General features: G+C 44.8%; 1 protein-coding gene across 1 annotated transcript in view; it reads left to right on the top strand.

Moving 5' to 3' along the window:
* The window catches only part of TSPAN15 (tetraspanin 15), a 167,462-nt gene extending 159,405 nt beyond the window's left edge, over positions 1-8,057 (top strand). The window contains exon 8 of the mRNA XM_078661085.1: positions 2,305-8,057. Within this exon, the coding sequence (XP_078517211.1) occupies positions 2,305-2,475 (171 nt within the window). The 3' untranslated portion in view covers positions 2,476-8,057. The remainder of the gene's footprint in view (positions 1-2,304) is intronic.
* The last annotated feature ends 6,550 nt before the right edge of the window (positions 8,058-14,607 follow it).

Here is a 14,607-nt window from a genome sequence, read left to right as displayed (position 1 = left end):
AATTGGGGAACCTGGCGACCTGATGTACAAAGTCATTTTGCGGACGCAGAGCCTTCGATTTGTTACATCACGGGTTATGAGAGTGCAAAACGGCTTTTTTAATGAACTAAACTCAGTTTCTAATTCAGCACTGTTAGCAAATCTCAAAATGGGTTTAGAAAGGCATAACCAATTACTATTTAAAAGAAGCGTATTTAGGGTTTCCCCGTCAAAGTAGCAATTGGGTATTTTTATTTATTTTATCTGCCTCCGAGCATCTTGACCCTGAAAGCAGCAGGAGAAAAAGCTATGCCAAAGGCTTAATCAGCACTTAATGAAGGTGTCTTCAACAGTATTTTGCAAACAGCTTAATTTGCCTTTTTACCTCATCACTAGGGGAAGATCGTTCTACGCCCTTATTGCCAGAAAAGAAGTGTTCTCCTCTTTTCACTAATTTGATCTTGAGAGGGTTTTAAAAAGATGGCCCGTGAGGATCACTGCGTTATAAGGGGGCAGTAGTGAACGAGGAGCATTTCATTCAGGTATTGAGGCCCCATGTTGTGAAAGGCTCTGAGTCAACACTAGTGTCTTAGCAGTATCTGCTTTTTACAGATATGGTATTAATCAAGGTTTTTGGCCGCAATACAGTTGCAAAACATTGAAAAGTTACCATCTACTGAGCTAGGGTGGTAACTTACAGCTGCGCCCCATCCTAATGGGCCGACGGGCCACCCTCCCTTACCTTTTGGCCACTATAAAGAATGTCTGTCCGGCTGAGTAAAGGTCAGCCTGACAAACACTCTTTATTTCCAGAACAGGCAGCCATGAACTAAATGGCTGTACTTTGCAGGGCTGGGGAGGTTACAGCTCCTGTGCGCATGATCTCTTCAGCCTGGAAATTCACCTTTTGTCTCGTCCCCTCGTGATGAGGGAGCATCACTGATTGCTTTGGACCTGGGTGCTTCAGTTTTAAGCCCTGATGTGCCCAGGGCTGAATGTCAATCACTGACAAGCCTCACAGAGTGGGGTGTGCTTCTGCTGTGCTACACCTTTTACGCGTAACTGAAAGATGTGTGGTTTGACTTCTGACACTGTTGTGTGCACTATGTCTGCATGAGGAATATATTCACATAAAGAAGTTACACCCTCTCACCTTGCCATCTAATAGTAGATCGGGGATCTTTAAGGAGCAATGCAGTTGTCTGGTCAGAGCTATGGAAAGTCTACCACTGACCTATTCCTTCTCCTCCATGCTGCTTGTGATGTTAGTGGGATGTAGGGGTAGAGGGCTTCTGTATTCACACATCCAGTCCCCTGCCCCCCCCCCCCCGATTCACCTATTAAGATGCTAAAACAGAGTTAAAGATGCCAAAGGATGGGGGGAGCGAGGGTGCGGAGGGGAAGTGGAGGGGGGAAGCAAACTGAGGGATATTAAAGGGAGGGAACATGTGTGCAGCACCTGGAGAGAAAAAACAGGTGCTGGTGGCCTGTAATAAAAATAAATAAATTAAAGCCCAAATGTTAGGTCATGAGCTGGGAAGAGGGGACACAAACCTCTTGGTGTTCTCAGATAAACAAAGTCTAGACCTTTGAGGCTGCTTTGACATTGTTGTCATTGTGTTTTTTTTTTTTAAAGGAATTACTACATTTTCTTTAGAAATTAAATATTTAGGAATACAAAATGAGGGTAAGAGATGTGTGCTGATTATTGCACAGCTCACGTCATGCTGGCAGCCATGGACTTATTGCACATGGGTTCAGACAGCAAAGATGTATTGGATGGAATTGCTTGAATTAATTTAGATCACTAGTAATTACTTTGTGTGCACTCCATTCCATCATTTTTCAGCTCTTACGTGCAATTACAGAAGGAGACCAACTATAGGCAAATCAACCTTTGTCCTTCCCCAAAAACAATACAGCCAGGGCCCATGCCCCTTCAGTCAACTCCAGACATGTTTCTGCGTTGACTCATTCGGGAGGCGCAGCATGAGACCCACTTAAGGGCATACTCACACCACTTAGTGCAGCTCACCTGACAACAGGAAAAAGTGATGACTGTAAACACTTGAATTATGTGAATACATTGCATATACTTCCCACCCACCTAGGAAGCAAACAGGCATGTTTCATTCATGTTGGGATTTACCAATAAGGGCAGCTGGTAATTTCCAATTTTTGTGACATAAATAGGACTCATTTCCTTACTCTTTCACCTGGGATACAAAGCTGAACTGTGTAGTAATACTGTGTGTTGTTAAAGGGATTTCATTCTATGTCTTGGACTCTTCCTGAAATAAATGTGTGTTTCCTTTCGTTGTGCAGTTTCTGGGAGTTCTCTTATGCTTGCTGTACATCAGTCGAGTGGAAGACATCATCAGTCAGTGGGACAAGCCATCCAACGTGCTTCTCGATGAGCAGGATCAGCAGCCAGAAATAGATTTCTCCAACGTTGGCTGCTGCAAGTGTTACCCAGGAGAGGAGACTTATGCCTGATCCACCACTGGAGAGGCATCCTTGGTCTCCGGAAGCTCCAGAACTTTGGTGTCTTGTGTAGAAGCAATGTGGTGCTGATCTTCTGCAGATGTTATCTGTGGTCATCAAGAAAAAAAATTCAGAAACCAGTTGACATCGGTATCCAGGATCCCTGGGAGAATCAAGCCTGTCTTTATCGGTTTTTTTCTTTAGTTTCTTGCCCTAAATAATGGGCGGGGAAAGAGGTATACTTATGAACCACTATATGCCATCTATTTTCTTGTGTTCTCACTGACTATACTTGGTGTTGTGGGAAAAGCCCCTTTTCACAAGTCACTATTCTACAAAAAAGAAGGGTTTAAGGAACAGTTTTACAAGTGGGATAGTGTGAGTGATTCACTTGAGTGACTTATGGGAGCAACATCCACTGTATTTCCAAAGGCGTTGTAATTTACATTACCTCCTACTAATGCACAGAAAAGGGTCCGAGCCATCTCCGGCTGAAAGAAAGTCCAGGCTCAGTAGACCTATAGTCTACTCTTACAATTTCACAAGCAGCCATGTCTCGAAATGCCGCAGGTTGCCTGGTCTTCTCTTATCTCAAAGACGAAATTACTTGAATATATTATAAAGCACAAGAAACGTGGAAGAAAGAAGAGTGATTACTTCTGAGCAGTGCTATAATGCCGGCTTCATAAACATTCTTTACGAAGGGGAGGTTGCCACCAGTGAGCCTGTAAATGCATTCCATAATCACTCTTATTCTTTCCCTCGTTAACAAATACTCACTATAAGAGCTAGGACTCCTGGATTCCCCCAAGTGCGGAAAGTACTGTACAGGTAGATTGATCAAACTTTAATTCCCCTACTTAAAAACTTGTCGCACAAATTGTAGACACCGCAGAAATCTGTAAGGCAGTCTACAACACTATTAGGCAGAGGACCCTTTGTCGAACTGGCTATACCTTTCTTGATGTGTCAATTTTGCAGACTGCTTGTCAACACTTTTGTAAAGACTAAAAATCACATCAAAGCCCAGAACAGTTTGTTGTAGTCTAATCCAGAAAAATGTAATCCTAATGAAAGTGGTGAAAATGTACGCCATTTTTCTTGAGCCATATTGGGGAGGCTTGCCATAAAAATGCACATGGCACAGGATTCCAAAACTATTGCACATTTTTGTGAGATACGAAATTGGGTTTGTAGAAAGTTATTTTTATACAGACTGAACCCATTCATTTACAGTAAATTATTGGTCAACATGTATTTGTCACATTGAACCCACTGCTAAAACCTACTGCTGATGGGGTTGAATTAGTTAGAAGAAAACTGTTGTTTTTTAAACATACAACATTCAGGGCAGGGCAGAAAATTAAAATCTGAAAATTCGGCATGGATTAGGCCCTCCTGAAACAACATTAATCGCCCATGCTGTACCTAAATTCTGCATGCATTCTCTTTAGTATCTAATGCAACGTTCTCCATACATAAAGTACGCCGAAATGTTTTCTGAAAGGTTCTAAGAGGCAAATTTAAAGATCTTCTAGAGCCCGGTTTCAATGCTCTAAAACAAAGCTATTTTCCATCTGGGAATTTCATAACCAGAATTGGGTATTTTTCCTCCAAGTAAAGCATTGTTGGCCACCCACCATAACGTTCTTTATCTACAGTAATGCAGTAATTACCAAAATTAGACCTTTTGTAGACCTTCTGGTTTTTCTTTTACTTTCCTAAACTGAATTTTATATTGTCTGTTTTAAGACCAAAAATAGCCCTGGCACAGTGTTCATTACCACATGGACATTATTCTGGGGAAATTGGTCATTGTACTGTCAGTCGCAAATGTGATACATCACTCATGATTACATAGCTCCCGTGCAAGAAGGGAAAAATACAGCCTGCTCATGATAACAAAAGTGTAGTAAATTCATCATCAGGTTAACGTGAGGAAAAACCAAAGACTTGCTCTAGGTATGGCTTGAGAAATTTTGAATTTCTTATTGTTCTGAAACAGTCATATTTCAGAATCTGCAGTTCAAAGTGGGACTTCGGAATTTTCCTCCCAAATTTTGGGAATGCCTGTGTCCATCATTCACCCATTAGCAATAATCTGTCTGTTGCACAAAAAAAAGAATGTTTCTAACATTGAAATGTATCCTGCTAATTGCTCAAAGAGGTCGCATGTCACTACCATACCCCATCTCCCTGAACCAGCCCCTGCTAGGAACCTATACCCACACACTACATGGAGATAATCCACTAGTTCCAATATGTATACAAGCTAGGATTACTAAATCTGTCTCAACCACACCATAGGATGTGCGTGAGAGATTATTTTGATTGCTGTTTACCGAAATGTTGATTCGCGTGTTCAGGTGTGTTCAAGTTTACGGGTTTGCTCCCTCATCTGGAACAAGGTGCTTTTCATTTCAGCTGTTCTTTTGCTTTTTTTTTTTCTCACATGCTCAGTGAAAGAAATTACATTGCTTTAAGGAGGAATCATGGTTTGCTGAGTGTCATGGTGAACACAGACCATGAGTGTTTAAGGGGTCATTCTTATGCACACTTAGGATATACGTTGGGGGGGGGGAGGGGGGGGTGGATCTGAAACATAGCCTGATTGTGAGCACATTTTATTCTGCTGGGGTTCGTTTCTGAGATAGATCTTTGCATGTGGATTTGTACCACTTAATGTATTTTCTAGACTTGTATAAGTTGAAATGGTATTTTGTGGAAAATTATGGGACAGAACTTAAATGCCATTGAAGTATAAATAATGTTCTAAAAAGTATTTCTGTGAAGTGCAGAGAGAATAAAAAAAAATTATAAAAATCTCCCACTACCACTTGAAGACAGCTGGTTACATAATTTCCCGCATAGGAGACATTTCTACAGGGAGGGTATACCGCTGGAGGAAATACCATTGTGAAAATTGCACTTGTGGGGGGAGAAATTGTGTTACTACTGCTTTTTGGTAGATTATACTTTCTCAGCATGCTCTAAATCAGGTCGCCAATTTCGGTCTACACACAAAGGTCCCTGCTTCAGTGTCTAGCACCAGTGTTATGTGCTTGCTTTGGACTACTTGCTACCCTAACCAAATGTGCACACGAATCCCCTCACCACCACTGCAAAATCCATGATTCAGCGCTATACGTTGATCCAAATTGTTAGATATTTTGATTTAAAAATGGAAAACTTGTTCAGTTGCTGATGCATTTATCTCTAACAACACTCCAAATCTGCAGTCTTTCACAACCGTCTATGTCGTACAAATATTAGGGCATGCCCTTCATGAAATAATTCCAGTATTTTTGTATTGCTCTGAATAAGGCACGTGGCTTGCATAGATCACCCATGTAAGCGTTTTCACTAGATGGCCATGTATAGGGGAGGGCATCTACAACAGCTCGCCAGCGGAAATAATCTCTTGAAAGCCAAGTTGATCTAAAATGTTAATTGTAAAAAGGAAGCCTACAAGTATGCATGGGTATTAATTACAAAAAGCCATATGTTTATGAAAAGTTGCTGGTTCCTTTTGTAAAAATTCGCTCTTACGGGTGTGTTAACCTTTCTCGCTCAGGTAGTTTGCTGTTCCTCAGACCCTCTTGTAATTTCACGCAGCTCAATGGATTTCTGTTACTGTGCCTTTTAATAATGCGTGTCTACCACCGACAAAAGTCTCCTACAGAAAACGGATGACCCAAATCTTTTGTGGCTGTTTGTGGTGAGCAACTGCATGTAGACGATGAAACAACAAGTGGATGACCACACTCCTTTCTTTATTGAGGGATGCACTAAGAATTCTCTATGCACATTGCTAAGTTTCTAAGTCCTTGATTGCATAATGTACCACTGACTATGGGTGTATGTTCTGTTAGTCTCTGAGAGTAGCGTATATTAGAGACCGACCAAGAACACTAAAAGGACATGTGCCTGGGATGTACTTTTCAACACAATGTAATACGTATACTGGTGTTCTCATTTTTATGCTTTAATAATTTGTAATAAGTTAGTAAGGCACTTCATGAAAGCATTAATCAAAACTTGAAACCATCCTTAATCCTTGGGGGAATAATTTAATTATTGCATTATTTAATTAAAACCACAACAATAATAAGAAACAACAGATGAGAAGAAATTGCTTTAGGAAAACCAAGGTGGTTGGCATGAACTTCTCTCTGTGTCGGGGTTTAGTCTGCTGCTGAGACTCCAGAGCAGCCGTATTTTCTGTTTTGGTGAAATAAGGGGTGATTTGCTTTTAGCGCAGCATTAAATGCCTCTTTTAGTTTCCAAGACCCAGTTCCTTTCTGTTTTTTGGTAACAGCACTTCAAGAGACTACTGAAGAAGAGAACATTTACCCTATGACATAAATGCCACTTCTCTCGTTGTTCTTCTTCTACCAACTCTGCACTGGATCTGAGCATTAAAAATACCTCCGAACCCTGTAGGATCCAGTATTTAAGACCACTAAAAATAAGCCCTTACTTTTCTGAAAAGGTCGCAAAACACTTTCTTACCACCTGGCCTATCAAATTCCACTGGATCTTTCTAGTCTGCTTAGTGAAGTACCAAAGCATTGCATGTTGATCTACGCGAGCAACACACTATCTCTACTAGCTAACTTCGGCCGTAGCCAGGGCATAGAATAAGGACTGCAAGAGCATTACACCACCTCAGCTTGCCCAGTGTGTTCATCCTTGGTGTATGCCAGATGTGGTGGTGATTAAACTGCACTGACATAGCTGCCTGAGACCTTTATCTTGTGAATTGAGAAGAGTACAGATATAGGTGAAATTAATAGATTGGCCACTTGTGTATTTTTTGGTTGCAAATTTGTTGTAAGGTGATAGCCGCATCTAGAAACTTTGAGTGGAGGAGGTTCATTTACTTCAACCATACACACTCTGGTTGATTCTTTGGATTCATGGGGTAAATTATGCTTATCCCATCGCTCCAAATCTATTACCCCTTTGGGAGTGAGGCTGCTCACCGAGATGGAATGAAGCCAAACTCCCAAAAGAGACCCTATTGAATAGCTGAACATTTTCTGTTATTTGCTTGCAATTTGGGAATTGCTCCCTATACCCTTAATATGCCACCGAAGCTGTATTTATGGATCCTTCATATAGATTTTCTGGGTAGCCTATAGATGTGCGAATAGTCTCCATTGAAATAAGTCATATGTACATTTTCCTCCTACATTTTCATTGTGGAGATCTTAACACATGACTGGATTTTATAATCTTAGAGGTCAACTATCTCCACCCTACATCGGTTTTCTAAGAAATGGCACCTTGGGTTGTGAAGTATCTAATGTTGTTTCGTTGCCTCCATGAGAAGGTGTACCTCATCCTGTTGACTCGCGTTTCGCACCTCGAAATTAAGCACCAGTTGCGTACTGTAATTGCCACTTATTGTTATTTTGTATAAATTTTGTATGATATGTGCTACTGAACTATAATCTGTTGGACTTGAGTGGTGACATTCTCCTAGTCCTTCATTTACTGTGATTTAAGTTCCTTACCTGTGTTCGTCTCCACTGACCCTTTGTTGGTACTCAATGACTTACTAATAAAAATCAGATGAGTTTTATTTCCTCCGTAAGTCCTTGGTTTCCTTTTTTTATGAAACTGATAAAGCGCCAGTCAATCTAATAAGTTATATAGAAATATTTTTTTTCTGACTGGAGTGATCATGTGAAAAACCTTAAACTTTTGTGATTAACATTTTGGGCTTTGTTATGCAAATGAGCATTACCGTCTGCCTGGAAGTGGGTGTAACTGGCCTAGGTTTGGAGGTGTACCACCCCTTACACAACTGTAGAACATAAAGGGGGAGCTCGTGCCTGCAGAGTTTGGAAAACTCCATCCCTCACTGCGAGTTGGCGTGGCCACATTAGCCACGGTTGTTTCCCAACAAATAACAGAAAGGAGAAGGTTAAAGAAAAAGGTGGACTCGTCAACAGAACACCGAAATCTGGATATGTTGGACCATCCTGCGCCTCCTCCTCCTGTCTAGGAAAGCATCCATGGCAGACAGTTGGAATAGCTGTGGCACGTGACACTGCATGTTGAGCTGCAAGAGTGGCAATCTCACAACGAACCATCCACCACTGTTGGATAATGCGTAGTGTGCAATTATCAGGAGTGGATCCTGAAAAAATGGCAGATGCACTGTAGGATTTGCGTTCTGTGAAAAGGAAGAGAAACTGCCCCATCCTACTTCCAATATGTATCTTGTTGCTTCTAATAACACGATCATTCAGATCTCTGTCGGCCAGAGCACACCTAATGATCCAGAGAGCCACGTTGATGAAATTTGGAGAATGCCAGTTAGTGCATCAGGAAGCTGAAGGCCGAATAACAGGTTTCCATCTATTGCCGACAACAATTGTTGCTTTTGTATTCCAGTGTGCTACCCTTGTGTACCAGGATTTACAGTGCATGTGTCAGTGTTGCTGAATGTTCTTGAGTGGTCCTGATCTGATGCTTATTGTGCCAGCTAGTCAGAGCGCTGCTCAAAGTGCCAGCGCTTGTGAAGGTTTACAGAACCAAACACACAGGCTCTCACCCACACAGATTCACACTCCAGGCACAATTCTTCTATAGGGACTGTATGACAGGTTGTCTGCTAAGGTTTTGTACGTTCACTACTGTTGCATAGCCTGCCACATTAAAGTCCTTGCTCTATGTAGTGGATTATGCAGCCCTTTTGAGCACGTTTTTTCCACTCAAAAGTAATTTATGAATATTGTGGATTTTGGAAACTTTAATTAAAATGTTGCTATTTAACTAAATTGCTTTTAATCGACACTCCATTTATTAGATTCTCTGTGTCATGATGAGCAGGCTATTAGAGTGCATTCCACATGTTGTGAGCACAGGTGCAATAGTACCATGTGAAATGTAAAACTTAAAGGGCCCTGTTCAGGAACGTAAATTTACATCTGAGTAAATCTGCATTTGTAAGTGTACCCTCACACTTTGGGGTTGATTCCGATGTTGTTCGGAAGGGCTATGAATCGGATGTGAGTTTGCCAAATCTAATCCGGAGCCCTTGTTTCTGACCTACTCATTCCCAGTCCCGAACGACCAAGTACGATACCTGGAAACCGTTGGGACAAGTCGAGCCTTTCCGGAGCCGGTTCTTCTAGCTCTGTGGACTTGGTTTCCAAATGAGCGAGTACGATGACCGATTCGAACAGCCTTTCCGAATCCATTTGCTCGGAACAAAAGGGCTGCTGAAATTGGTCTTTTGGGGCCCATAGCAGGCCCCCCTTCTCCCGTGGCCCTCTGAATCCGGCCCTTGGGGGTACCCATGGGTCCCCCTTTCTAACCATGCGCAGAGTGGCAGGCACCATGGGGTGCCCACCACAGAGTGCAAGGTTTTCCCCACCCACCCCTTATGGGAGCCTGTGTCCACGTTCAGAACACAGGCTGGGAGTCTGACCGAATTGTATCCGGATGCATCGTACTCGTTCGGTTGGACTCCCCCGATCAGAGTCAAACGGAAAGCATTCCTGAAACGATTTGGTCGGTATACTTTCCGAACGAAATTGCAATCGGACCCTTTGTAGTAAATGTACTACGTTTGGCAATTCACCGTTTACAAGTTTAAAAGTTGAAATACATTTATTGATTTTAACATTGTCAATATTCTATTTTCAGTCTCTACCGCCATTATTTTTTAAGGGTGAGTGTTGCAGTACTGATAGTTGGCAATGCGTGCTGCTAGACTTACTCCAGGTCCGAGCAGGAGTACATTTACAGCTGTTTTGGTCCTTTTTGGATGTAGTTATTATAGAAGTGCAGTTTGTGATCAGCAAATGACATACTTTTTTGTGGATGGGTGAATGCCACTCCTTAAACCCTTAATTCATACTCTCCCAATCCCTCCCACTTTGTAATAAGTAATACCAATTTTCCGGCTACTCTCCCCTGTCCCTCCCATATTTACTACTAAAACTTAGGCATATGTGTGCAGAGATCGCTGCAGTCTGGGTAGAGATTGCCACAAAGACAAGATGGGAGAGGCAGATACCTCTACACATAAGCTAGTGAATAGCATTTTGTAGTGCTATTGTAGTACTACTAAACATACTACAAAATGCAGTTTGTGAATTGGCCTGTAAAACTTTGGCACCAGCACAACCCAATGTTAATTTAAACTAAAACACAAAAGAAAATGCAAAATCATTAAAAAAAATTACCAATTAAAAATAAATCAATAATAATAATGAATATAAAGTGTATAATTTAAATACCTTCCGGCCACATCCTCCTACAAACCTAACCACCCAATATGACACTATGAATCACTAATAACATTAAATCATTTTAAATTACACCCTGCATTCCTAAGAATGACTAATTATACTAACAAACCTAACAATTAAAATTAATATAACTAAAACTCATTAAAATAATTAACAAACAATATTTTTACAACTATAGTACTAAAAGCTATATTGAAAACTACAATACTATAAAAAACAATATTACTTACTTTCACAAACGGATCTTCCTGGCTTCACTGACGCACCAGCCCATCATCCCAGCAGCGCACCGGTACACCAGCCCACTTCTTGCAGCACCCGCTTCGCGGGTGCCGCTTCGTCGGTGGGCGCTGGTGGAGGCAGCATTTTGGAGGAGCATCTCAGGACTTAGGCGGCAAGGCGGTAAGGGGCGCGAGGAACCAGCGGGGCTGCGAGCGTGCGGGGACTTCATTTCCCAGAAGTCCCTGCAAGACCGACGGATAGCTTCCGGTCCGCTCTCCCTGCTGGCCCGCCCCCCGCCCATCAAAGGCTGATAAAAGTGTTCCTGCCTTCATAGTTTGCGGGACACTTACTTTCACAAACGGAGGTTCCTGGCTTCACTGACGCACCAGCCCATCATCCCAGCAGCGCACCGGTACACCAGCCCACTTCTTGCAGCACCCGCTTTGCGGGTGCCGCTTCGTCGGTGGGCGCTGGTGGAGGCAGCATTTTGGAGAAGCATCTCAGGACTTAGGCGGTAAGGGGCGCGAGGAACCAGCGGGGCTGCGAGCGTGCGGGGACTTCATTTCCCAGAAGTCCCTGCAAGACCGACGGATAGCTTCCGGTCCGCTCTCCCTGCTGGCCCGCCCCCCGCCCATCAAAGGCTGATAAAAGTGTTCCTGCCTTCATAGTTTGCGGGACACTTACTTTCACAAACGGAGGTTCCTGGCTTCACTGACGCACCAGCCCATCATCCCAGCAGCGCACCGGTACACCAGCCCACTTCTTGCAGCACCCGCTTCGCGGGTGCCGCTTCGTCGGTGGGCGCTGGTGGAGGCAGCATTTTGGAGGAGCATCTCAGGACTTAGGCGGCAAGGCGGTAAGGGGCGCGAGGAACCAGCGGGGCTGCGAGCGTGCGGGGACTTCATTTCCCAGAAGTCCCTGCAAGACCGACGGATAGCTTCCGGTCCGCTCTCCCTGCTGGCCCGCCCCCCGCCCATCAAAGGCTGATAAAAGTGTTCCTGCCTTCATAGTTTGCGGGACACTTACTTTCACAAACGGAGGTTCCTGGCTTCACTGACGCACCAGCCCATCATCCCAGCAGCGCACCGGTACACCAGCCCACTTCTTGCAGCACCCGCTTCGCCGGTGGGCGCTGGTGGAGGCAGCATTTTGGAGGAGCATCTCAGGACTTAGGCGGCAAGGCGCGCGAGGAACCAGCGGGGCTGCGAGCGTGCGGGGACTTCATTTCCCAGAAGTCCCTGCAAGACCGACGGATAGCTTCCGGTCCGCTCTCCCTGCTGGCCCGCCCCCCGCCCATCAAAGGCTGATAAAAGTGTTCCTGCCTTCATAGTTTGCGGGACACTTACTTTCACAAACGGAGGTTCCTGGCTTCACTGACGCACCAGCCCATCATCCCAGCAGCGCACCGGTACACCAGCCCACTTCTTGCAGCACCCGCTTCGCGGGTGCCGCTTCGTCGGTGGGCGCTGGTGGAGGCAGCATTTTGGAGGAGCATCTCAGGACTAAGGCAGTAAGGGGCGCGAGGAACCAGCGGGGCTGCGAGCGTGCAGGGACTTCATTTCCCAGAAGTTCCTGCAAGACCGACGGATAGCTTCCGGTCCGCTCTCCCTGCTGGCCCGCCCCCCGCCCATCAAAGGCTGATAAAAGTGTTCCTGCCTTCATAGTTTGCGGGACACTTACTTTCACAAACGGAGGTTCCTGGCTTCACTGACGCACCAGCCCATCATCCCAGCAGCGCACCGGTACACCAGCCCAATTCTTGCAGCACCCGCTTCGCGGGTGCCGCTTCGTCGGTGGGCGCTGGTGGAGGCAGCATTTTGGAGGAGCATCTCAGGACTTAGGCGGCAAGGCGGTAAGGGGCGCGAGGAACCAGCGGGGCTGCGAGCGTGCGGGGACTTCATTTCCCAGAAGTCCCTGCAAGACCGACGGATAGCTTCCGGTCCGCTCTCCCTGCTGGCCCGTCCCCCGTCCATCAAAGGCTGATAAAAGTGTTCCTGCCTTCATAGTTTGCGGGACACTTACTTTCACAAACGGAGGTTCCTGGCTTCACTGACGCACCAGCCCATCATCCCAGCAGCGCACCGGTACACCAGCCCACTTCTTGCAGCACCCGCTTCGCGGGTGCCGCTTCGTCGGTGGGCGCTGGTGGAGGCAGCATTTTGGAGGAGCATCTCAGGACTTAGGCGGTAAGGGGCGCGAGGAACCAGCGGGGCTGCGAGCGTGCGGGGACTTCATTTCCCAGAAGTCCCTGCAAGACCGACGGATAGCTTCCGGTCCGCTCTCCCTGCTGGCCCGCCCCCCGCCCTTTCCGCCCCCTACATAACAACATCATACTCCCGCAGCGCGGGACGCAGCCCGGGCAAAGACTGGGCAAAGACAGGGCCGTTTTAGGCCGTTATAGACAGATTAAGACCGGACCGGGCCATCTCTTTTGGTTTTAATTGCGTTATTTAGTTGGGTTCCTTGCTTTCTTTTAACTCACTAACTGCCCACATAATGTCTGTCCGTGAAACTAGGAGTAAGTCTATTAAGACCTCGAAAAAGGCTACAGGCACCCTAGATGATTTCATCACTAGGACTAATCTTTCAATTGACAATGAGATAACCAAATTCCAGCACAGAGTATCCCTAGAGTTAGAGTCTGCTAGGAGGCTCTCTATCGAGTTAGCGCTAAAGAAAAAATCCTCTTTAGGTAGTATTGCTACCTCAAAAACTCCTGAGCGCACGACTGGTCCCACTCCAATTATCACCCTGGCCGAGGTTCACTCTATTGCTGAGGCGACAACCCCCTTTACCAATCATGACCTCGCACCCACTGGGCCTTCTGTCAGTGTTGAATCCGAAAGTCTTCCACCCTCGGATCCTCTGATAGGGAATACCGAGGGCACCAAAAATGGAGAGAAGAAAAAGGCACTGGTGGAAATAGAGTCTAACAAAAGCCAGGTGCCTGCTAAGATGTCACTAAAACACAAGAGAAAACGCAAACATTTAACTGCATATGCTAGGAAAAAGGCAAAAGTAGCCCTTAGCCAAAAGATTATAGGGGGTGCCCCACACACACCTAGCGTAACTATTGATAACAACATATCTGACCAAGCACCTTTAGTTGCAGTAAGTGTTAATGACAGCACAGATGAGCAAAATTCGATTGTAATGGCTGACCATTCTGTTCATGAGGGCCAGAGAGACTCTTTGAATATGACAGAACAAGAAGGGGGAAGGGAAGAGTTTCTTAAACTGGTGTGGGAGACGCTTAAGAGATTACTTAGGCCGCTAGAAGTCCGGTTAACGGGCATCGAGAACCAGTTGCTTGAGGTAGAGAAAAGTGTCATCACATTAACTAGCCTAAGCCTTAACTGTACCGATGTACCCATAGTCCCTAAGCAAGCTCCAGCCACTGCTCCTGTGTTACCTTCGAATAAAAACTCAACTAGCGTACAGCAGCAAAAAGAGGGAACAGTTAAAAACATAAATACAAAATCATTAACTAACACTACTGATAAATCAAACCCAGTACCCTCAACTTCATCATCTGTAAATACCACTAGTAAACCCCTGCAGAAAGGTTATGTCAAAAATAAAACATCTCAAATGCCAAATACTGCCATCACTCACTCTCTTATTCCGAATGCACTGGCTCCACAGAAACCCC

Source organism: Lissotriton helveticus, chromosome 9 (assembly GCF_964261635.1).
Source record: "Lissotriton helveticus chromosome 9, aLisHel1.1, whole genome shotgun sequence".
NCBI lineage: Eukaryota > Metazoa > Chordata > Amphibia > Caudata > Salamandridae > Lissotriton > Lissotriton helveticus.
Note: the sequence above shows the minus strand (reverse complement) of the source record. Positions and strands in the feature narration are given on the sequence as shown.